The following is a 24989-nucleotide window of genomic DNA, read 5'->3' on the forward strand; positions in this document are numbered from 1 at the left end:
GTGCGCGCATCACTGGCAGGAACGTCAGCAGGCGCCATCTTGCTTCACCTCAATGAATGCTTGAGGTCACCGGAAGTCTCTATCCGCCATCTTTGTCCTCCAGCTTTCGAGTACAATATCGCAGTGTGCTAATATCGCGCATGACATTTCCCAGCCGGTTTCGTTATTTTGATCACTAACTAGACGTCACTCCTGAAAAAAAAACATTTTCCGTGAAACTGCTCGAATCTTTTTCCTTCCCGTGGGTGTTCCAAGATGGCGTCCTGTGGGTGGAATGGTAGCAGCGCGACCTCTAGAGGGCGGTTGAGGTTAAAGCATTTGCCGTGAGTGTTCCCGTATCGCCGGGGAGGTCATTGAAGAAGGAGAGGACCGAGGCCCTGAGAGTTCAGCCATGCTCCGCCTGTGCCTAAGGCTCCGCGGCCCTCTCCGCTCCGCCCTACCGGCCCGGGGCAGCGGGGGCCAAGCGGGGCGGCTCCGGCGGTACCACATGGGGACTGGCAGCCGGCTCCGAGCCCTGCTGGGGGGTCCTGCCAGGGTGTCTGCTGCCCGGGTGCCAGGACTGCAAGAGGTCGGGCGGAGGTGGTACAGCTTACCTGCCCATCAGAAGGTGAGGAGGCTGGCAGGGGGGCACAGCGGGCAGCGGCTGGATGTACAGAAGTTATATACCCCCTGCTAGTGGGGCTGTGCGCTGTTGTCATGGTGACGGCCATATGTACCTGATGCTGTAGGGTCCCCAGCTGCCTGACGCCGCGCTCACACTGGCGGATTAGTGCAGCGTATCGCGCCGCGCCCCCATTGATTTGCGCATGTCTTAAGCGCCAAAATATGTCCCTGTAGCCAGCGGACCTGCACAGATATACAGGAAACCCACAGATCTGCACATCTAAACAGCGGGCCCTGATCCATTTATTTATTTTTTGCGCACTTAAATAAACTGCGTCCTTACGCCGCAGAATGGCCGGAATCCGCAGGGCAGATGCGATTCTTCTGTCATGTATGCTGCGTAAACCGCTGTGGGTCACGCAGTGTTTTACCGCTGTGCAGCTGGCGGTGCCCTGGCGTTCTGTCGCGTGTGGCGGTCGAAATTGTACTGTGCATGATGGCATAAGGGTCCTGCGCGCGGGCAGATAGTATTTGCGGTATCGGCTTCCAGCAGGCGTGATCTGCGGTCTCAGGCACCCACAGACATGGACGAGCGTCCGCAGCTCCGTGCGCACACGGGCATTTGAATTGCGGATTCCAGAGCGGAAAAGAAATGGCAGCATGCCCCATTTTGGCGCGGACGGGCTCCATTGATCTCTATGGGTGGTTTGATCCGCAATCACATTGCGGATGTGTGGGCGATACTTCTCAGGTTGCTTGGAGACCCGGCGGTGGGGCTTGGCAGGGCGTCTGTTTGGATTGTGTTTGCGTGTCTTTCCGCGCAGCGATCTGCTGTGCGCCCGCATGAAAAAAAAGTAGAATCCATCATCATCCGCTGCCATTGTTAACTGAAATCCGCGTCGGCCGTGTGCAGGAGCCCGATCGCATGCCGTCGCGTGCAGCAGTGTTTTTTTATATTTCCCGGCCGTTGCTTCACGTAATTGCGTATGGGCGCACATATATACGAATCTATAGAGAACAATGGGCGCTATCTCACGTATATACGCGGCAAATTAGAACATGCTGCGTTTTTGCGCTCACGTATTGCGCAATTCCAACATGCTACTGAGATGGGAAGAGCGTAAGGCAATGTAATTGATTGCCTGTTATCACTCGGACGCACAGCGCACATCTAATACGCGTTACTCCTTTCTGCCCCGCGCTGGCCCGGATTCTCCGGGGGATTCGGCAGCAGCAGATCCTGAAAGACCCTTTTACACGGAACAATTATTGTTCCAGAAATCGTTGGATTGTGAGAAACTGAGCGCCAATCGTTCGGGGGAATCGCGGCCGGCGATTGAGCGACCAATGGTAATTGTTCGTTTCATGCAGGCATAACAATCATTGTTCAGTCGCCGACAAGTCGTTCCGTATAAAGCGATCATTCCGTCCCGCAGCGGTCGGTAAGGCCAACAATCGCGCGAAGAACGGAAGAATTAAAACGATTATCTGCGTGTAAACTGACGGCGTTTTCAAGCAAACGACTCGCCGATCCCAAGTTAGATGTTTCCGCTCTCCTCCTCGCTGCAGGCTTACTGCATTCCCCGCGGTGAGGAGGAGATTGAATGGAGTGATGTTGGCGCATGTGCGGTGCCGCTCCATTCACTGTCAGTGGGACTGCCGGAGTCCAAGCGCTCGGCAAGCTTAGTCCGCCCCACTCACATGACTGGAGCAGCGTCCGTGCATGATCGGCCATCGCTCCATACAGTAGGGGAGAAGTGACCCCGCAGTGATGGAAGAGGGAAATAGGACCCCGGTTCTCAAGATCAATGGGGGGGGCTCAGCGGTCATTAAGTTATTCCCTATCCTGTGGGATAATCCCTATAAGATCCCTATAAGATACAGAATCAATATGATCTTGTGCCATCCAGTAAAAAAATAACAACATCGGCCCCCGTTGGTGACAGATGGCATCCATCAGATGTACGTATCTTTCGTCTTCCTCTCCCAGCAGACATCCAGAGATGTACCTTATTTGCATATTACCCAGAGGAGCATGCATGGCCTTATACGTCTCCTCACTCACTCACCGTCTAGGTTCTCTCCCTAAGGAGAAAAGACAGTGTTCCTGACCCAAGTTAATGAAGAAACCATTTATAACGTTTCCCTTCGTGTCCCAGACTGCTCTTAAGGCCATTTAGTCTGCATTGCTTTCATCAATTATCTCTACCTACGTGAGCGTGGAGTGTCCGCTCCTCAGACATAAATGCTATACGGGTTGTCGGTACGAAGCGCTGACCTGTTTTCCCAGTAATCGCTCTGGGTCTGTGATTGGCTCACTTCAGAGCAGACTTCAAGAAAGCCTCCTGTCTTCTTGTTCTGCACTCACTGCTTTCATAGTCTGCTCAGGCCACTGATGTTTGGCATTCACCGCCATCTTTGCTGCCACGTCTCATTCTTCCCCCGTCCTTGGCGAGGTCTCTGAGCAGAACGCGCTGCAACTTTCCAAATGACCCGTCCGTCCCCGCGAAGCGCCGCTGCTTGCATCCTACCTTATTACTAGTTTATACTACAGTCCTATGTTTTCTATGACGTTGGGGTATATTTAGCCGTGATGTGTCTTCCCTCTCTCTCTTTTAGGTGCCTTTGCCTGCGCTCTCTCCCACAATGCAGATGGGGACCATTGCCCGGTGGGAAAAGAAAGAAGGCGATAAAATTAATGAAGGCGATCTCATTGCTGAGGTAATAACCGTCTGACTGGTCAGTAAGGGACAATGTGCCTCTGCTAAAGTATTACAGTATTGTTCAGACTATAAGACGCACCCCAGGTGAAGACAACGAAAAATAGGAAAAAAATATTTGCCACTGATTAAAATTTCTCCGGTGGTCTAAGCAATTGGAGGGGTCACTATCAGTAACTTTGGTGGTCTAGGTTAGTGCCTCCTTTCTTGGTATTCTAGGGTGGGTGAGGGGAGTAATGGCCAAAAGCCCTGTCATCAAAGGGAACCTGTCACTAAGTTATTGCTGCCCAAACCATGGACATAATGAACCCGGAACACGTATGTAAATTTGGACATGTATGTTCTATTCTGAAATGCTTTGGCATTTCAGAATAAACTTACTTTGACCTTGAACTCTGATCCAAGTGGCTCTTCACGGTGGCGGCTCCGCACTGGTCTATCCCCACCCACATCTAGAGGGACAGGCGTTCGGGGCGGAGGTAGACCAGCATGGAAAAGCCCCTGCAATGTTCATACCTGTCCCCGGTCCGTTATGTCTATGGTTTGGGCAGCAGTAAACTAGTGACAGGTTCCCTTTAAATTTGGCGAGTTCCTCATCTTTTGACCACTGAAAAAATCTGCAATGACGCACACAAATAACTTACATTTTGCTTTCCATGTAACGTCCTTCTTTATCCTTTTTTACTATACTGACATTTTTTAAAATGATTTTTAAGTATGTTTTTACTCCCTACATGACACACACAGCTCTGCTATAACACAGCGCTCAACTACACAAACAAATCACATACACAACTTTCAGCAGACGTTTAGCAGTTGTTAAAGGGACGCTGTCACCACGGAACGGCATCATAAACAAAGTTATAAAGTTGTAACGGGGAGCTAGGCGGTGTTTTTTTTTTTTTTAACTCACTCGCTGCCGCTTCCTGTGGCGTCCCTTCATGTAATCTGTCCACGGTCTGCAGATTTGACTCCTTTAGGACTGCTGTGTGTACACTCTCCCATAGACTTATATGGGAGGGAGAGGGCGCACACAGTGGACAAATCTTCAGAGTGCGCACGGATTTCAGAGAGGGACACTGGAAGTACCATACAGCGAATAAGTATAAAAAAACACACACCTCCTGGCCCTGTCACCACCAGGAACAGTCCCATAATTAGGTTTATGGTGCTAGTCTAACTCCCCCCAGGCACTGGTCACCTGATCATGATGTTAGAAAGGTCCTTCACATCAGGATCTTTCTGCTCTTTAGTGCTGCTGTTTGCGTATATCTATATTACTCCGCAAATCCACACCATTCCCAACCTGATTGGTTGTTTGGATTTACTCATTCCCGGTGATTGGTTATTTGCGTTGCCTTATTCCCGGTGATTGGTTATTTGGGTTGCCCCCTTCACGGTGATTGGTTGATTAGGTTGGCTCGTGTAGCAGTGCGGAGTAAAAGGTTAATATGCTGCCTGTTTGTGTTTCCTGGCATGCAGAAGTCGGAAAGACCTGCAAGAAGGGAGAGAGGTCTGTCACAGGTCCCTATAGAAATGCAGGACACAGGTCCCAATTTCCTGCAGGACAATGACCAGTGTCAACAGGAGAGAGAAGCGTGCAGTCACAGATTTCTGACAGAGCGCTTCATCAGTGCCTTTCCAGATTGCTAAGGAAGCAGTCAGGGAAGTGTGGCACTGCCAGACCCTCCTGACTTTGGGATATAAGATGCGGGCACTTTTTAGTAAGATTTTTTCTTTTTCCTTGCTGAAAACTTCTTCTTATAATCAGAAAAATACAGTGTTAGTGTGACCTTCAGCCATATCATGTTTGGCACTGCTGCCCAAAGTTTAAAACTGCCCCTAGAGGACAAAGCAGGTATAGCAGGCAGTGCCATATCCTAGGACAGTATACAATGCCAGAAGTCTTGTTACAATGAATAACAGGGGGATGCAAAGCATGGGATGTCTAAAACCATTATGGTGTGACTTGTATGAACCGGACGGAGTTGTCTGTGATTTACATATTCTGCAATCTCCGTAGTCCTCTGTTTTCTCGGTAACATTATTCTGCTCTGATCTTTCTCGCAGGTAGAGACTGACAAGGCCACAGTCGGATTTGAGATGTTGGAGGAGTGCTACCTGGCAAAAATCCTGGTGGCAGAAGGGACGAGAGATGTTCCTATCGGCTGCATAATCTGCATCACAGTAGAGAAGTGAGTGAGGGGCAGCGTGCTTATATTCTGGCCTGGAGAAGAGGGTCAGTGACCCCTTACCCCTAATATGTTTGTAGCAGCTGCGGCTTTAACAGCCGTAATGTTCTCAGACTCGGTTCCCTCTCACTGCTGTGTGGTGGAAGGAAAGCTCCATGCCTTCAGATCAGACGTCCAGGAAGACGGTGACATTATAATAATGCAATCGTGTTTATTTCTCATTCTGCAGGCCAGAACTCATTGATGCCTTCAAGAACTACACCTTGGAGTCTGCAGCGCCTGCTGCTTCTACAGCTCCAGCAACTCCTCCACCAGCTGCTGCACAGCCAGCCCCCACACCAGTTCAAGCCCCCGGCAGCTCCTATCCCCCTCACATGAAGGTAACCTGTATATTCACATCTGTGTCGGAGGCTCTGTTGCAGATTCCATCATGTTGTGGATCCCAACGGAACCCGTTGTCCATCAGGCACTGTTATCGTTTGTCCAAGCAGAACCCAAGCTGTTTGGGATGCTGTGTATCTTTAAAGGGCCACTCCAGCAAAAATACATTTTTTTCATCTTTGCCCACCTCACCTGATTGCCCATAACATTTTGAAGGTCTCCTATGTGTATTGCAGCTACTTCCATGCAGTGCAACTTCCTGTCTGATGTTGATCAGGCATCATCTTGAGGAGTGAGATTTTTTACTTCTAGTTTCGCATCTATCCCATGATGCATCAACACCACATTAGCTGAGGCTGTACCATTCTGCCTGTTGCGGGACCATTTGTTTATCGTTGCCTTCTATAGTTACCTAAAAATTAAGCTACAGACCATAATTATACAGTTAGGAGGTTGAGCTATGATCTCCTCTATTATAACTGTGTGACAGGAGCTGTGTGATCATCATCAATAACTGTGACAGGAGAAATTGTCTAAAAAATGACTATAACCACTAGGTAGACCAAAGCTGGTCAGTGATCACATGATATTCTGAGGATTAACTAAGTAACTAACCAAGGTAGCACCAACTCACTTATATATAACACTGAAGTGGCTCTTCTAAGTGTTCAAGAGGGTCCTCCTGTATTACTGAAGGTGTAACATCATGTAACGGTAACCTATAGCCGTTTGCTTCTTAAGCAGTGACACCATGCCTTGCATTAACCAGTAGGCTTGTTCTAGGCATGTGTGCGGATCTCCTTCCTTAGATGCTGCACATGCTGGTATTGTCAGACTGTTAGGGCAGCTGCTTAATCTTATATAAAATCGCTCACATTCTCTCTGATATGACCCCATAAGAACAGGTTTTTCTCTACAGTTTCCCCACTACATGAGGACGTATCATTATGGCTGCTCTACTTTTGCCACCAGTAAATGCTCCCAAAAACCATATTCTTCATATTGTTTGAAGGTCCTAAAACTTCCTTCATATCTAGATGTAATCTGGTGACCATAACCCCACCGTGTTTGGCTCTGAATGCTCCCCTGCAAATGCAAAGATTGCTAGGAGAGCCTTTGGTATATATTCATGCAGACCTGGGGGCCCAACGACTATGCCGCCATGTTGCTGTATCATATGGATGTGACGTTAGATGTGTCACCCGTAATCCGAGTTATTGATATATGGCTGTGGGTTTTGCAGTGCCTGGCCATATCGAAATAAGCAGACGTTCTAGTGATGACTTCCTTCATCTGTCATTGGCTGCTTATTGAAAAACTGTCAAACTATTTTTTAATATTAATGTGATTTGTGGATTTGTGATTCAGTTACGCTAATTCTTCTCTTTTTCTGCCACACAGATCATGTTACCTGCACTTTCACCAACCATGACCATGGGCACAGTACAAAAGTGGGAAAAGAAGGTTGGAGACAAACTCAGCGAGGGGGACCTTCTAGCAGAGATTGAAACGGACAAAGCAACCATAGGTATCTACCAGTAGAATATACACACCACTCATGGCCCACAATTCCTGGGGGATTATGCAGTCTGTTTGCTGCTTAGAGGGGTTCTCCTCTCTGAAAGATCCCTTCTTGCTAAGTGCATGAAGTAAATAAACAAAAGTCAGTGGAATGGCGCAACCTTCCAACAAAGTAGAAGTGTCATGTCTGCAAATTCATGACCAACTTCTCGTTTATTATGTGAAAACCAGCAAATAAACGCATTTCAAGGTACTGGACCTCTTCTTTGGTACTGAAGGGGTACAGGACATCTGAGACAGAGAGCCTGGCTTGGCTGTCAAAAATATGTAGGAGCACCGCACCAGAATGGAGGCAGTTGGGGTACAGTCAGCTGGAGCAGCAGGCCTGACCGGACCCCGACTGCCTTCATTCGGATAAAGCGCTCTTGGCGTTTTTTGACCGTCAAGCCTGGCTCTCTGCCTCAGCCGTCCTGTACCTTTTGAACCTTGTTTATTTGCTGGTTTTAGCATAATAAATGAGAAATTGGTGATAAATTTGCAGACTTGCCGCTTCCACTTTATCTTTTGGAAGGTTGCACCATTCCACCAGCTTTTTCCATTTTGTTTGCTCCCTGTCATATCATGTCTGCTTCCAGTAAGACGGTGGTATGGTTCAGCAGCACCTCCATACCCTCTTGGCCATAGCTATACACACTTTTTTTTTTTTTTTGTCTTTGACAGCCCTACTTTTATCATGTAGGTGTATTTACATCCATTCAGCTTCGCACCCCCATTTTTTTTTCTACAATTCCTTGTTAGGTGATTCACTTTATAATAAGCTATTCACAAAGTGTCGTCCTCCCAGGATTCCCAGCAATCAGCTGTAATCTGTGCGGAAACCAGGTAGTAAGTGTTGAGTTTCCCTACAGCACCTCCACAGGAGAAATGAAGCTTTACACAATGTCTACTCGCATCAATGGGTTGTCTGTATAATACAGGACTGGACAAGTCCTCCAGAGCAAGAGGCGCTCTTTGTAACCCATCTCCACTTGAAGCTAGAAATGAGGATCCTGTCCCTGTATTAACTCAAAATTGCCCAATTAGGAAATACTGTATGAGAATGAGTTTTCCAAATCTGAGAACCCTCTTTAAGCAACCTGAGAATGAGTATGAAAGTTGCCGGTGAATTCATGAGCTTTTTGGTTATTTGTTTTAGTTCAGCACAGAATATGGCTGCCTCATCTGAATAAAGGAAGGTGCCCCTGGTATGTACTGTACTGCGAAATCACAGCCCAATGGAGAGATCAACCACTAACTGGCGCCCACTCGCTCTATAGTGATTGCTGTTGCTGCCCACATTAATATAGCAGTGGGTTTTACTATTACACAATCAACCGTGGGCTTGTGTGGGTTCCCTCTAAGTGCATTGCTGCCATCCAAAAACATACTGACGGGTACATTTCCATCCCAAGTAATTGTCCCTTTCTGGTTTGTGTGTTTTGTGGTAAAGAAGGAAGATTATAAGCTTCTGTGGTTTGTGGATCAATGTGACTGATTACATTACTTGTACAACATTACAGGTCTGGATGAAGGGTTAATAACATATATTCTCTCACTAAGGTTTTGAAGTGCAAGAAGAAGGGTATTTGGCTAAAATCCTGATATCTGAGGGCACTCGGGACGTACCTCTGGGGACACCTCTTTGTATAATAGTGGAGAAGGAGTCAGATGTTGGTAGCTTCGCGGATTACAAGGAAGCGGCTGAAACAGTGGATATTAAACCCCAGCCTGCGCCAGTAAGTGCATGCCTGAGGAGGGAGAAAAACACTCTTTATCTTTTTTTCTAAACATGAATCAATAGGATTAATTAAGCGCTGCGGAATAAATTGGCGCTATACAAATTAAGATTATTATTAATGGGGTGCATTCACACATTCAGCAGATTGTCCACAGCAGAAAAATCTGCATTAAAATCCATGTCAAGATCCACATGATTTGGTGCTTATGTTAAAGCTGATCTGCAGCAGACCTCATCCCTGCAATTGAAAGGGTGAAATATGCTGCAGAGTTACATCAAAATCCGTACCAAAATTCACGATGTTCGAACGCACCCTAAAGGTGTATTCGCACATCGCTGATTCGGTGCAGATTTGCAACAAAATCTCCGACAGAATCTGCAGCAAATCAGCTACATGTAAATAACAGGCATTTCCAGTAAAGAGCTGAATTGTGCTTTTTGACATCTTGGGGTAAAAAACGGAGGTCTTTTTGGTGATGTCCTGTGGCATCGTATTGTTAAAATATAAAAGATGCGACGCGCTTCCATCCATTACATATCAGTACGTCGCCGTACTAATGCTGTGCACAGTTGTGTGTGCCCGGTCATCCCCTCACTCATCCCCTCACTCATCTCTCTCTCTACTGAAGGCTACAGGACCAGCTCCAGCCGTACCTCCTCCTCCTTCTGCACCCATGGCCGCTCACACCCCTGCTCCTACTGCAGCCAAGGGCAGAGTGTTTGCGAGTCCTTTGGCTAAGAAGCTGGCAGCTGAAAAAGGAATCGATGTAAAGCAAGTGAGAGGTAAGTGCTGGACACCGGCCTCCCCGCTACTTGTACAGCCTTATTGTATTTCACTTCCAGTGCTTGATGTAGTCTAAACCTTCCCACGGTCTCTAGACAGGGTGCGGTAGTAGTTCCTTCTGTCATGGTGGGTCTTCTCTCCTCTTCAGGAGTTATGAGACCGAGTAAAATACAGGATTATTCAAAATAGAGGAAATTTTAGGATTTAATTTTAAACAATCTACAAAAGACAAGGACACAATCCGCACATCACTGAAAAGAGGAAGGTTCAAAGTTGCTGTTTTTTTCACGTCACACTTCGCAAACTCAAGTGCACTAAGTAATTTCTCCTGTGGTGTCACCATTTTCATATAACTGTGAAGGGAACAAAATGCAATTTACTGGAATGTCCTAAAACCTTTTAACCTTCCTCTTTTCAGTGATGTGTGGATTGCGCCCCTGTCTATAGTATGTTTTTGTAATTAAATCCCCAAATCTGCTCCTTTTTTCTGAGTAAGGCCTTGGTCAGACGGGCGTTTTCTCGCGCGATTTGCGCATGCGTCCGGCGATTTTTTTTTTTATAGAGCCATTGCTTTGCAATGGTATCGGACACATGAGCACTTTTTATGCGCTCGTCCGATTAATTATAGAACAGAAATCGCAGATCGCACCTATCTGCGATCTGCGATTCCTGTTCTTCTCTATATGCGCTCATTGGGGCCGGCGGCAGCAGCGCCGACCCCATTGAGAACATATAGTAGACAAATCATTCTCCTCTGTCACAGCTGTAACAGCTGTGGCGGAGAAGAATGATGTTTGCCCATTGAATTCAATGGAGCCGGCAATATATCCGGCTCCATTGAAAGTAATGGGCTGTGGGCGATCTCGGGATGAATTTTTGGAAAGGGCTTAAAAATAGAAGCCCTTCCCTGAAAATCATCCAAAACTGTGTAAAAAGTAAAAAAATATATATACTCACCTTGTCCCAGCAGACGGAGTTCAGCCGCGGCCGGTAGTTCTCCTGAACTGCTGTGAGTAGTATTCAGCAGCCGGGGATTTAAAATCCCCACCTGCTGAATGAGCTGCCTCTGATTGGTCACAGCCCTCGCCAATCAGAGGCAGCTCTCACTCACCCATTCATGAATTCATGAATGGGTGAGTGAGTGCTGCCTCTGATTGGCTCAGCGCAGGGACCAATCAGGGGCAGCTTTCAGCTGTCTGCCGGGACAAGGTGAGTATATATATTTTTTTAACTTTTTACAGTTTTGGATGATTTTCAGGGAAGAGCTTATATTTTTAAGCCCTTCCCGAAAATTCATCCTGAGATCGCCCGCAGCCCATTGCTTTCAATGGAGACGGCTGTTTTGCCGGCTCCATTGAATTCAATGCGGTGGACAGTGCTGCACTGCTCCGGCCCGTTTCTAATGAAACGCGGCTAGGAGCAGATTTTTAGGGCGTTTTTTTTTTTTTTTTCCGGCCCCGGTCACGCGATTTGCGGATGAGCATCCGTCATGCGATCCGCAAATCGCAGCAAAAAACGCCCGTGTGACCGAGGCCTAACCCAGTATATTGCAGCATCAGGGGTGCAGAAAATGGTGAAATCCTATATTTCATATAAAATGTTGTTTTCAGCTCACTGAGTTCTGTCTTTTCCTGCTCTGACATCACTTGTGCTGTATCTACTGGGACTTAGGATTTAGATTTTGGTTTTCTGGTCCTATTCCAGGTACTGGGCCGGATGGCAGAATTATCAAGAAGGATGTTGAGTCCTTTGTTCCTCCCAAAGCCGTTCCTGTAAGTATTGCTCGGTTATTTCACCCTCTTGTACTTGGTCTCATGCAGAATAATAGTTCAAGTCATGTAAATGTCGTTAGTCTCTGCATGACAAGTCACTGGGGTAATTACAGGTAGACTCAGTGTCTATAGCTAAACCAACCTTACAATATACAGTATATACATGGACTGATGTCTGGTTATCTCTACTCCATATCCACCCAAGTGTAGCGCATATAATACAGCGTGTGCGCTGAGACAGGATCTGCCTGCTCGCCTGACATATCTATTTTTGCAAATACTTGTATTAAGCATGCAGTAACCATTCTGCATTACCTTTTCTTATATCTCTATGTTGTGCAGTTCCTCTGTTATTCCTCCTAGAAATTTCTAAATAAATTTAGAGTAAGGTGTTAAGGCCCATTTAGACACAACGATTATCTTTGAGTGTAAACGCGCTGCCATTGTGCACTATTCATTAATCACTGATTTCTAGCTGATTTTTCTCAGCGGGCGGTGCTGATAGTATTCTTTCAGCTGGTATCCCGCTGGCAGTTCTCAGCGGGACACCAGCTGAAAGCTCCCAGAACAATGCAGCTGTTTGCATATACAAAAAACAGCTGCTTTCTTCTTGAAGCCAACGCGGCGGTATCCTGCTCCACTAACTCTTAAGTAGCTAATTAACTACTTAGAGTTAAGGCAAAGATGATCGCTCAAAACTGTCACTCGAACTGTCATTTGAGCGATTATCTTTCAGTGTAAATGGGCGCACTGGCATTGTCCAATCAGTTCTTCCAGTGTCCGACTGTGTGGGAACGCCCACCCATCATACATTTCCAGGAGGAATAACTTAAGAAATGGCATGGAGTTTTGAGATTAGATGATCCAGAATTATTTCCTGAGGATTGCAACTATTTACCTCAGGAGAGGTGACAGATTCCATGTAAAATTTGGACTAAACTATCTTCTGAAGGGCTGAGTACATTGTATCCAGATGCGTTCTGTTACCGCTCAGTACTGACTATGTGATTTGTTTTTACACTGTTAGGCTCCAGCGGCCGCCCCAACTGCGGCAGTTCCATCTCCTGCTGTGGCCGCTGTTCCTACTGGAGTTTTCACAGATATCCCCATTAGTAATATCAGGAAGGTAAGATCTGTGTGATGTGCATTTGTATTCTCTTTCCTTCTGACCTGTTGAAGTGATGGGGCTACATTCCCACCGCTGTTCACTATGACGAGTGTGAGTGGGGAGCTTTAGACTTTGTATTATACCTGACCTTATATAATTACACCTTCTACTTCATAACACGACTGTCTTTGGTTGCTGCTTCTTGTCCATGCATAAAGAGATATTCCCATCTTAGACATGTATGGCCTATCCAGAGTATATAACATAAATGTCTGATGGGTGCGGGTCCAAGAGGGGGGACTCACACCTATCTCCAGAACGGGAGACTCCCAGCTGCATTCGGGTTGTTATAGAGGAGAGATGACTGGATTTATAAAATTCCTGGTTCTCCCATGCGGTGCAGCCTCCCTTCAGCCACTGTTTTGAAAGTTAGATTTTTTTTTTTTACTTTCACATCTATCCAATGATGCAATGAGCCCAGCATTAGCCAGGGTTATACCATTCTACCCGCATGTGGGACAATTTAATTATCTTACCTTTTTTATATTCACCTAAATAGGCTACAGATCATAATTATACAGTCAGGCGCACAATCTGTGATCTCCTCTATTATACCTGTGTGATCATTAGTAACTGTGATAGGAGTGCCTATCTCCCCTTCAACATAGTTTCAGTGGTAGATCCATGTAAATGCATCACACAGACTCAGAAATTGACTAGAAAATGAATACATAACCCAAGTAGATCTGAGCTGGTCAGACTTGACATCACATGACCATCTGAGGAGAAAAAGGCGAGGAGATTCAGACAGAAACAACTAACCAAGGTAACACTAGCCCACTTATATGTACGGGGGAATGGCTACATCATGAATGAATAAAACATATCACTGGAGTGGCCCTAAAAATGTTTCCATGGATCCGCCATGAATGTTTGAGATGGGAATACTCCTGAACGGTCCATTGGGCAGTTCTATCACTAATAGCCTGCCCTATATGTAGAGTCATAGCTGTCATGAGCACAGATATACACAAATCTTTGCCCGTGAAACTATATATCAGTCTGCTCAGCTCCTCCTGCTCTATAACATCCTGCCTGCAGGTTATACAGCAAGTTCCAGCTGACGGGTGCCCTTGTTAAAGGTGGACAGTTAAAGGGGTTATTCCCATCTCAGCAGGTTATCCATAAGATAAGAGATACCAGGCTGATGAGTGGAGGTCCAACTGCTGGAACCCCCACTGATCCTGAGATATAACCCTTGCCCATCCTGAGGTTTTAACACTGATGCTCCATTCACTTTAGTAGGGCTGTGGAAGATGGCTGAGTTCAAGCTGTCGGCTATCTCAGACAATCCCATTGAAGTGAATGGAGCAGCTTTGCACATGCACGGTCACTGCCGCCATAACTCTGGGACAGAGTCCGGGAGAAATCGCGAGATGGGAGGCTATTAAAACTATCCATTTCTGCTGATATTTATCTTATATGTATGTTTAGTCTGAGTTTTGTTATTTGGGTGGAGATGTGATTTACAGTGGATTTCAAGATAGTTTTATACCTTCAATTCTATTACTGTTTCAAAATGTCTTCCCCTTTATGTAGTAGATGAGTTCACCATTGTGGGTCGCACTTTACCTCTAGTGATGGGAGGTTTATGATGGGGCCATCTGTGGCTTCAGTGAAACATTGCATTGACTATTAGGTATCAGACTTCTCTGTAACATCCTCGCTGATCTTCTCCCGCAGGTGATTGCCCAGCGGCTCATGCAGTCCAAACAAACGATACCTCATTACTATCTATCCATCGATATCAACATGGGAGAAATACTGAATTTAAGGAAAGAGTTAAATGAGGTAAGGCGAATTACATTTCTTGGCTTAGTTTGTGACCCCCCATCCTCTCCATGATCTCCAGTGGAACTGTACTCTGTATCTCTAGTTCTACAGGTTGACTACAGCTCCATTCACACAGGAAACCCGGGACCCCTGGGGTTAGACCCTCCCCCTCCACACCCCCACCAATCAGATATTTATCCCCTAATCTGTATATAAGGGATAATTTTAACACTTGGTGCAACCCCTTTAAAATGTGATTAAATGAATCTTATGATGACCAGCCAGGGCTGCCGGAGACTTCTGACCAGACATTTCTCTATGCAGCGAGATGTAGTATTATATGGCGGACATTCAAATGAATAGCTGCGAGCATTCTGGTTCATAGAGGGTCACGTACAAGGGGACCAGCTTCTGAAATCCTATGCTTTTAATAAGGTGTATGGACACAGGTTGTCTTTAGGAGACAATTTCTTAAGTAAAGCGATTTTTTTTTTTTTTTTTTTCTTTTCCCCCCAGTTTATAAATGATTGCATATCACTACCATATGCCATCACTTTGTGATCTGTGGGATTCAATAACTGGGTTCCTCACTGGTCTTGTAAATTAATGAGGGGTCTGCAGCGCTGGTGTTGCTGGCCTCGTTCACTCGATTGAAGCTGTACCTCTGCACAGTGGGTGGCCAGGAGGGACACAACCGTACACCAATGCTGCAGCCCCTTCATCCTCTGGATCGGTGAAGGCCCAAGGTCAGGCCCTACAGACTATAAAGCGATAGTCTAGTCCAGTGATATATTGACACTTTATAAGATTTTATTAAAAATGTATCAAAGCAAATCTTACACCTTGTGTTCTCTCGCTCCCTTCGACGGACATTGTACCTGGCTGTCTCTGATCTAGCAGTCCTATAATGTGGACCCGCTGCCCACACAACAATGAATGAGCCAGTATTTGTTATCTAGTCTCCCATAGTCCACAGGGCTGTAACATTGACAGTATGACTCCATCTTCTGCAACCTTTAAAATTATAGGAAGTTCCATCCTATACAAGTTCCAGTTCTTCGTGCTTTAACACATCATAGTCTACTAATGGTAGTGGACAACGCAGCATCCTCGTATGTCCCAGACATTGCTGCAGTGGGGCAAGCAGTGGGGAGCCTCAGACTGCAGTACATTGGTATGAAGGGAGGTCAGTGTGAATGTCATACACTAATAGGACTGCGGGGCAAATCCTTACATTAAGGTTGTACATTACGGTAGTCCGTGATTAACCGGTGACGGCTGAGAAAATATTCTTGTTTGCAGGTTACAAAGTCTGAAAATATCAAGCTCTCGGTCAATGATTTCATTATTAAGGCATCGGCTTTATCATGTCTGAAAGTGCCTGAGGCGAACTCCTCCTGGATGGATACAGTCATTAGGCAGTGAGTATGAGAAGGCCAAAGATTAAACGGGTCAGAATAGTTTTGTCTGTCTAATCCCTAATTATCCGTCTCTCTAGAAACCACGTGGTGGATGTCAGTGTGGCTGTCAGCACGCCTGCCGGGCTCATTACACCTATAGTCTTCAATGCACACATAAAGGGCCTTGCATCAATCAGCAAAGATGTGGCGTCCTTGGCTACACGAGCGCGAGACGGCAAACTGAAGCCCCATGAATTTCAGGTATGTTCTCTGCGGTATCCTAAATATCTGATTATGGGCAGCAGTGAGGGGTATTTTGCATGGAGAAGTACTGGATTTTATCAATAGTGTCTGAAAGAGACTTAAAGGGGTTGTCCCGCGAAACAAAGTGGGGGTATACACTTCTGTATGGCCATATTAATGCACTTTGTAATGTACATTGTGCATTAATTATGAGCCATACAGAAGTTATTCACTTACCTGTTCCGTTGCTAGCGTCCTCGTCTCCATGGTGCCGTCTAATTTTCAGCGTCTAATCGCCGGATTAGACGCGCTTGCACAGTCCGGTCTTCTTCTTTTCTGAATGGGGCCGCTCGTGCCGGAGCGCGGCTCCTCGTAGCTCCGCCCCGGCACGTGCCGATTCCAGCCAATCAGGAGGCTGGAATCGGCAATGGACCGCACAGAAGACCTGCGGTCCACCGAGGGTGAAGATCCCGGCGGCCATCTTCACCAGGTAAGTAAGAAGTCACCGGAGCGCGGGGATTCAGGTAAGCACTATCCGTTTTTCTTTTTTAACCCCTGCATCGGGTTTGTCTCGCGCCGAACGGGGGGGCTATTGAAAAAAAAAAAAAAACCCCGTTTCGGCGCGGGACAACCCCTTTAATAGATGCGGGGTCTGTATGGATCGGGAGCCGATCTAGCTCCATATACAGCAGGTGCCAGTTGTGAACACTGATCGCTACTGTTAACTCTTTAAATGCCGCTGTCAATTCTGATAGCGGAATGTAAATTCTCTGATCGTTGTTCAGTGGGCCCACCGGTAATGAGATTGCGAAGTGTTGTTCGGTTGCCATGGCAGCCTGGTATTGACAGAATCGCACTGACCCACAAAATAAAGTTATGTCATTTCTGCCACAGTATATACGCCATAAAAACAACTTGCATGGTTGGATGCTGTGGGTGGAGGCGAAGGCAGAGGAAAACTTTAGTTTACCCATAAATATGATAAACTAAACCATTTAGCTATTGGGACATTGATTTCCTGCTACCCCTATCCTTGGAAAGTGTGATTAGTAATCTGGGACACATAATTGCTGGTGGGTTTAACCCCTATAGGGACTTCCCGCCGAGCACCAGGTAAGTGCGTTTTCTTCGATGCACTTTTGCATGTATTTTTATGCACTTTTATGAAATTACACACATTTTCTCAAGTCCATTTTTGAGGTTACCGGGACGGTCTATCACCAGCTCGTCGCCACATCCGAATGGGCGAAATGACTAGGCCGAGGCATCCTATTCTGCCCCCCAAGAGGCGTTAGCTGAGCTTGCTCTTCAATTCTCCCATGCAGGAAAGTTCCTCTGAAGCCCGCCTGTATGCTTCCGGGCTACTAGCTAGTTTCTCGGTGCTTTCTGTAACAATTCATTGAACCTTGTGCCTGAAGTGTTGGTCCGCAGACTTCATCTCCAAAAAGTCTCTTAAACAGTCTCCCCTTTACTGGAATACACCTCTTTGGCAGCCACCTAGACGATAGGCGGAAGAAATTATTGTCTTTTTCAATATATGTTTATTTGTCAGTACATTGCCAAGAAGAAGAGGCCTACTTTTCGTTCCTTTCAATGCCCCAGCAAATGGCTCTCGAAGTCCCGCCAGTCACCTAAGTATTGCAAAATAAATGCCCAATTTTCAAACTAGGTCAGCCCTAGCCACAAGCATCACGCCCTTGCTGATGTCAAAGCACATCAGAATCCATCAGAGTAGTGATGGCTTCTATGGATTAGGTGAATGCCTATCATCGCTAGACCTCAAAGACTCCTATCTCCACAATCTGATTTGCCCATATCGCCATGGTTTTCCTCAGTTTACAGTTCAGTCGGATCATTTACAGTTTGTCACGATGCCGTTTGGCCTAGCAACAGTTCTCGAAGTGTTCACAAAGGTCTTATCAGCTTTTGTTGCGCTTCTTCATTCCAGGGGAATCGTAGCAATCCCTCATCTGGATGACATGCTGATCAAGGCTCCTTCACTCGGGGCCAATGAGGAGAGCCTCAAGATTGATCCACCAGAAGTCCAACCTGGCCCCATCACGTCAGCTCATTTTTCTCAGTCTATTCTTTCACGCGGTTCAGGCAAAGTTACAACTTACAAGAGACCAGCTTGTGCTTCTCCAACAGCACCTCCACCTTCTGCAGTCACAGACTCCACTTTCCATCCACCAAGACATGCAAGTGCTGCGGCTGACGGTAGCTGTCTTTGAGGCAGTGCCATACGTTCAATTCTACACTCGCTTACTATGAGCCATTCTAGTCAACTGAAACGGATCACACGAGTCTCTGGATTGGCTCTTGATCCTTCAGTTGATCTGTCATTCTCTACTCCTACTGGCTAGTTGATCTGTCATTCTCTTTTCAAACACCCCTGACTTCCAAATCCACAGGTGCGTACTTTTCTTCAAAGATTGGCACATCCTGCCTCTCCTTACCATCTCCTGACAGCACCTTGGGACCTCAATTTGATCTTGGTTGCATTACAATTGTCTACCTTCGAGCCAATGTGTAACATTTCCCTCCATCTGCCAACTTGGAATGCCTTGGCCACTCGAACAGAATCTACTACGACAAGGTTACGTTCTTCACCTGCATTTGCGTACGCTACATTTGACAGCGTGGCTGTTTAATCTGCAATTTTGAAAGTGCTGGGGTTCACAGACCCCGTTGTATGGACTATGCTCAGGGCCGGGAAACCTTCCTCGTGCATCAACCATAGGGTGTGGAAGTCCTCCTGATGCAAGCACAATAGTCTCCAACCCATGCATTTTTCTGTTGCCTGAATCCTTTCTTTCTTACAATCAGGCATGTATATGGGCTTGAACCTCAGCTGCTTAAAGTCTCTGAACTATTAGTCCTTTTCGAACACCCCTAGCTTCCAAATCCACAGGTGCGTACTTTTCTTCAAAGAGTGGCGCTCTCCTTACCGTCTCCCGACAGCACCTAGGGACCTCAATTTGGTCTTGGTTGCATTACAATTGTCTCCCTTCAAACAAATGTGTGACATTTCCCTCCATCTGCCAACTTGGAAGGTCCCCTTTCTGGCTGCCATCACTTCAATTTTGCCAGGTCTCTGAACTTAGCGTTATCAGGAAGATCTCCTTTTCTTGTACTTCATCGGGACAGGCCTGTCCCATCCTTTCTTTCCAAGCTGGGCTTGTCCTTCCACTTCCATGAGGACATTATTCTGCCTTCATTCTGTCTGGGGCCTTCACACCCTACGTAAAATTGGCCACACAAGCTTGAAGTTCTCTCTCCTGTATAGAATCCTTCCACTGTCTGGATTCCTTGTTCCTGATCCCTGACTGCCCTTGTCGAAATCTGGTGACCTCTAATTCCACAACCACCCACTGGTTCACATCAGGAGGCTTACCAACACGCTCGCTCAACATGCATGGTGTGCACCTCCTGGTCGATGTCCCAGAATACGTCTGTTCTTCAGGTTTGTAAGGACACAACCTGGTCTTTGCTTAATGCACTCACAAAGTTTTACGATGTGCATACTTGTGCATCTTCTGATGCTGCTCTTGGACGCAGGATTCTGCAGGTGCCAGTACTCTGATCACATTATAAGAGTTTTTTGGCCCATCCCCTAGAGACTTGCTTTTAACTGTCTGAAAGTCTTTGCTGTGTTCCCCATTGACACAGCCAAGAAAACTGAATTTGTTACTCTAAAATCCTTTTCTTGGATGTTCATTCATTGATACAGCAGCCAACCATTGTTTCAGGGGAATTTCTCTCCTTCTGCTTGTGTACAAACTTATACGAAGGGTATAGCTGCTAGTAGTCCACTTTGTTTAGTGCCTGCCTCCTTTAGGCAGGAGCTATACTCAAGGTCTTCACTGTGTCCCCCAATGAACATCCAAGAAGAGGATTTTATGATAACAAAAAAAAATCCTGTTTTAATAAAAGAAAAAGAAAAAAAAAATTATTGGGCAAAAGTAGTAAAGTCTTTAAAAAACCTGATATCGCAACGACCCATAGAAAAAAAGTTGTCATTTATTTTGTATTTTGAACACAGTAAAAAAATTAAGCTAAAGAACAGTGGTAGAATTGCAGTTTTTTTTCACCTTGTCCTTAAGGGGTTAATGTAGCTGGCTTTGTATCCTGTAAAATCCATGAAATTGATGATAAAATTCTGCAGTGATGTCAGCCATTTAATTATCTGCAATGTGCTCTGTTCCAGGGTGGCACTTTTACGGTCTCCAACTTGGGCATGTATGGAATCAAGAACTTCTCCGCAATAATTAACCCACCTCAGGCGTGTATCCTTGCTGTCGGCGGGTCGGAGAACAGATTAATACCAGCAGATAACGAAAAAGGGTAAGGATATTGCTGCGTGGCTATAAAATACAGTCTGGGATTGTATGGCCATAATATCTGGCTATCAGGGATTCCCTTCTAGCAAAAAGTTGTTGCCTCGTTTTGCTAAAATGTTATGCTTCTGATTATAGGGCCTCTCCTCCATGGTCACTGGTCTCTGTAAAGGATATCATAGTGATAGAGGGATGGACATGGGTTGCATCATATCACTCAGTTTAGTGTTACCTGTCTAAATATCAGTCTGTTCTAGAGATGGTCATTGCATTAATCCCCCACATCCTAAACTACCTGTCTTCCATCACTCGGTTCGGATTTGTTGCCAAGCCTATGGTCAAAAATTGATTAGGAGGCTTGGCTGGACATAGACCAGATCCAGGGTGATCATAAGTTAGGTATCCCTATTCAGAGATGTGTAGAGAGACATCTTCTGGGCATGATTGCACCAAACCGGCTGGTAATACTATCCAGGATATGCGTTTTCACAGGGCAGATCGCTAAAACATAACTTTTATTAATTTCTTCTCAAAATAACTCAAAAGTATGACCCACACATACATGAACCAGTGTCACCACCACTTCAATTGCAATGTAACCGGTGTATAGATGGTGTACTGTTACCTTAAAATGGTTGGAGGTGCAGACACCAAATCTGGAAAATAAATGGTCATATTCTCAAAAGATATTAAATGGAAATTCCAGTCCAGGCCATTTTAGGCCAACCGTCGGAAAAGCCTGCATCACCGTCGAACCCCAATGTCATTAGTGTAGGACCCAGGACGATTAGTAGCATCGTATCCCATACATCTGTGAGTGAACAGGACAAGGATATGGTTTCTTCTACTATCCAGATGTTCCCAGATGCTTTCTAGATTTGCAGAAGCGGGATGTTTCAAGACCCAGATGTTTATTTTTAGTTAAGGTTTTTCTTTACTAGTGGGGAATGATAGTATTAACCCCTCATATGGATTTGGTGTAACTGTTTCACAGATATAGGTTCATGGATAGAGTTATAGGTTTGACGCGTTTCTATCGCTTTCAGCGACTTCATCAGGAAACTGATGTTCACCTGAACCTTATCTGGAGGTGTCAGCTAGAAAACTGAAAGACACCAATATTACACCCTGATCTCATACATATTAAATCCCTAGATTGTGTTGAATATCTATAACCAATCTATAATCCATGTGAGTTCGTCAAAGGAACCAAACTCATCATGGATCAAACTTAATAAGGCGGATGCCAAATGTAGGAACAATCTCCCTTGCCTAACTCCTAAGATATAATTCTCATATCAAGGAGATGCAGAAGCAATCCATGTGAAAAGAAAAAAATTAATCAACAACCAGAAAATGTTGCTACAGCTGTTGTTGAAGGATCTGTGTAGAATCTTCAAGGGGCAAGCCGTGCACATGCGGTTTTAAGGCTGCTAGACCTGGCCCAGGCAACAGTGCTGAAAATACTGGGGGTTTGTTTTCACATGGATCACTTCCATATGTCCTGGATAGTATTACCAAGTTTAGCTCAATTACACCCCGTAGATATCTCTCTAGACCTCTCTGACTAGGGATACTTTAATTATGATCACCCTGTACTTCTGTCTATTAAGGCCCCCATATACATTAGAGTTTAGTTCTCTGAACCCACCGATACCATCCATTGGGACACTAAATAACATGCCTATGTAATGGGTATGGCAAAGGATTACACTTTAGTAGTAGTTTAGTTTGTCTGCTCTCCCAATATTTGTGTAGTTTTTTTCCACACTCCAAAAAAAAAAACTGACAGGTTAATTTGGAGTTTTGTGCGGGACCAAACTTTGTGCATATCTATGGAATGCTTCATTATAGATATGCTGGATGTAATAGAAGCTAGGTTAGATGGAACTGGCAAATATGACCTTGTTACTAGTCTATGCTCCATTAGATGGCCGCTTTCCATGCTGATCAATGACATATGCTTTTTTGCAGAATGTAGTAAGATGAAGACTACAGCTTGTGTTTCAAGCTTCTTGGCCATTTCTTATTTGTGATTCTCTTGCAGGTTTGATGTGGCCAATATAATGTCGGTCACCTTGAGCTGTGATCACCGTGTGGTGGACGGAGCAGTTGGTGCTCAGTGGTTGGCTGAATTCAAGAAGTTCCTGGAGAAGCCGACCACCATGCTGCTATAGATCGGTGGATCTCTTCTTCCGTGGGTTATCTCCTCTGCTCTACGACTATTTATATAACTCCTATTGCTGAACACTCATAATAAAAGTACATAACTTTTTTTTTATTTAAACGAACAAATGAGACAAGAAAGCTAGTTCTCTCCCCGTCATGTACAGATCACCAGTGCTGGATCTCCTGACAACTGTGCGGTGTAAAGGTCCTCGATGTTCAGTGTCTTCTTCCAGAGGTCAATGTTTCCTAAAATGGTTTTAAATCCTAGCTGTCTTCAGAGCGGCCTGCTGCATATATACAGGAGTGCTGCATATTTTGCCATTGGACGAATAAATGTCTCTTGTGACAGTTCTGAGATATTGGATTCTTTATTCATTTAAGATTTTAGAAGTAGTTGCTGTACCTGCAGAAACATTGTCTACATACATGGGAGGCACTAGCACTGCACAAGTGTCCTGCCTTATCAGCAATTCCAGACCTGTTGGGGTCTTCTTAAAGGGGTTGTCCCGCGCCGAAACGGGTTTTTTTTTTTTTTTCAAACCCCCCCCCCCCCCCCCCCCCCCCGGTCGGCGCGAGACAACCCCGATGCAGGGAGGTAAAGAAAGCTTACCGGAGCGCTTACCTTAATCCCCGCGCTCCGGTGACTTCAATACTTACCGCTGAAGATGGCCGCCGGGATCCTCTGTCTCCGTGGACCGCAGCTCTTCTGTGCGGTCCACTGCCGATTCCAGCCTCCTGATTGGCTGGAATTGGCACGTGACGGGGCGGAGCTACACGGAGCCTGCATTCTGCACGAGCGGCTCCATAGAAGACTGCAGAAGACCCGGACTGTGCAAGCGCGGCTAATTTGGCCATCGGAGGGCGAAAATTAGTCGGCTCCATGGGAACGAGGACGCCAGCAACGGAGCAGGTAAGTAAAAAACTTTTTATAACTTCTGTATGGCTCATAATTAATGCACAATGTATATTACAAAGTGCATTATTATGGCCATACAGAAGTGTATAGACCCACTTGCTGCCGCGGGACAACCCCTTTAAGCACTTCTCAGCACTTTCTGGCTGAGATCAGAAACCTACCACTGGTTTTCTGATCACCTCAGCAGGAGAAAACAGCTGAATGAGGCAGCCTTATACTGTTCGGACTATCCATGAAGTCCAACGTCACTAGTTTAGAATGAGCAGTGGGGACCACCCCCCCTGACAAGTTGACAGACATATAGGGAAAGGGAGGAGAGTATATTAAAAAAAAATAGCAAAAGTCAGTGCAGTTGCAACTGCAGAGGTATACAGCCAGCCCTGCTGATTTTTGGTCCCTGACAGGAGTGTGACTGGCGTCTGTGCTGTCAGATGCGCTCCTTGACGAATTGGCTAGTTAACTGCATTTTGCAGTTTGCATATGCTGTAATACATAGAAGACAAACAGCGTAAAATTTAATGCAACCCTACTGCAAAAATGATTGGCAGCCAAGAATAAATGCATGTTTTAAAACAAATTTAAAAAAAAGACCCACCTCTTTCAAAAAAAAAGTGTCTATAACCATTGAGGTTGTGTCCATATTTTGAGCGAAACGTGGAAGTGACTATAAGAGAAGACATGTACATTTGAAAAGAATAGTAAGGGGACCCTTTGGAATCACTTGTATCTCTGCGTTTATTATTGAAGGGCATGCACACGCTCTTCCATTGACTTGTAGAGGAAAGCGTGCACACAGAGCAAAGTCTGCTTTACAGTGCCAGCGCAATCTTCAGAGGGTTACGCAGCGGAATTACAGGAGGGGAGGAGGAATATATAAAAATACCTCACATGGTTCCATGTCATGGCCCCTAACAGCACCATGACTCAGTTTAACTCCATCTTGATGCTGAGAGGAAAAGGGGGTGTACACACAAGACATCCCAGAAATATTGCTGAACTGAAACATTTACAGGGAGGAATGTTCTAAAATTCCTCCAACATTGTTCAAATGGAATTGGTAGCTACAGCAAACATTTGGTGGAGGTGATTGCTGCTAAAAGGGATCTAGACATTAGATTTAAGGGTTTGCGTTTTCTCTGTACAGTGGAGGTTTAAAAATAAGACATGAACAGTACAAATGCTTGTGTGTTATTAGTTTAGATAAACACAATCACATCACTTTTTATTAGTATC

At 45.6% G+C, this 24989-nt stretch overlaps 1 protein-coding gene across 1 annotated transcript; it reads left to right on the top strand.

Annotated features, from left to right (window-relative positions):
* The first annotated feature begins 241 nt into the window (after positions 1–241).
* On the top strand, positions 242–23197 carry DLAT (dihydrolipoamide S-acetyltransferase). Its single transcript, XM_066606980.1, has 14 exons — positions 242–607; positions 3223–3324; positions 5394–5518; positions 5745–5895; positions 7298–7424; positions 9017–9192; positions 9824–9977; positions 11683–11750; positions 12778–12876; positions 14602–14709; positions 15994–16112; positions 16190–16352; positions 20542–20678; positions 22719–23197. The coding sequence occupies exons 1-14, from the start codon at positions 392–394 to the stop codon at positions 22846–22848; spliced, it is 1875 nt and encodes a 624-aa protein (XP_066463077.1). The 5' UTR covers positions 242–391; the 3' UTR covers positions 22849–23197.
* The last annotated feature ends 1792 nt before the right edge of the window (positions 23198–24989 follow it).

The sequence above is a fragment of the Eleutherodactylus coqui genome, chromosome 6 (assembly GCF_035609145.1).
Source record: "Eleutherodactylus coqui strain aEleCoq1 chromosome 6, aEleCoq1.hap1, whole genome shotgun sequence".
In the NCBI taxonomy this organism is placed as follows: Eukaryota; Metazoa; Chordata; class Amphibia; order Anura; family Eleutherodactylidae; genus Eleutherodactylus; species Eleutherodactylus coqui.

Coding starts and splice junctions, on each gene's coding strand:
- DLAT (XM_066606980.1), top strand. CDS start 392: ATGCTCCGCCTGTGCCTAAGGCTCCGCGGCCCTCTCCGCTCCGCCCTA. Junction 16,113..16,189: donor ATGGATACAGTCATTAGGCA/GTGAGTATGAGA, acceptor CCGTCTCTCTAG/AAACCACGTGGTGGATGTCA. Junction 16,353..20,541: donor TGAAGCCCCATGAATTTCAG/GTATGTTCTCTG, acceptor GCTCTGTTCCAG/GGTGGCACTTTTACGGTCTC.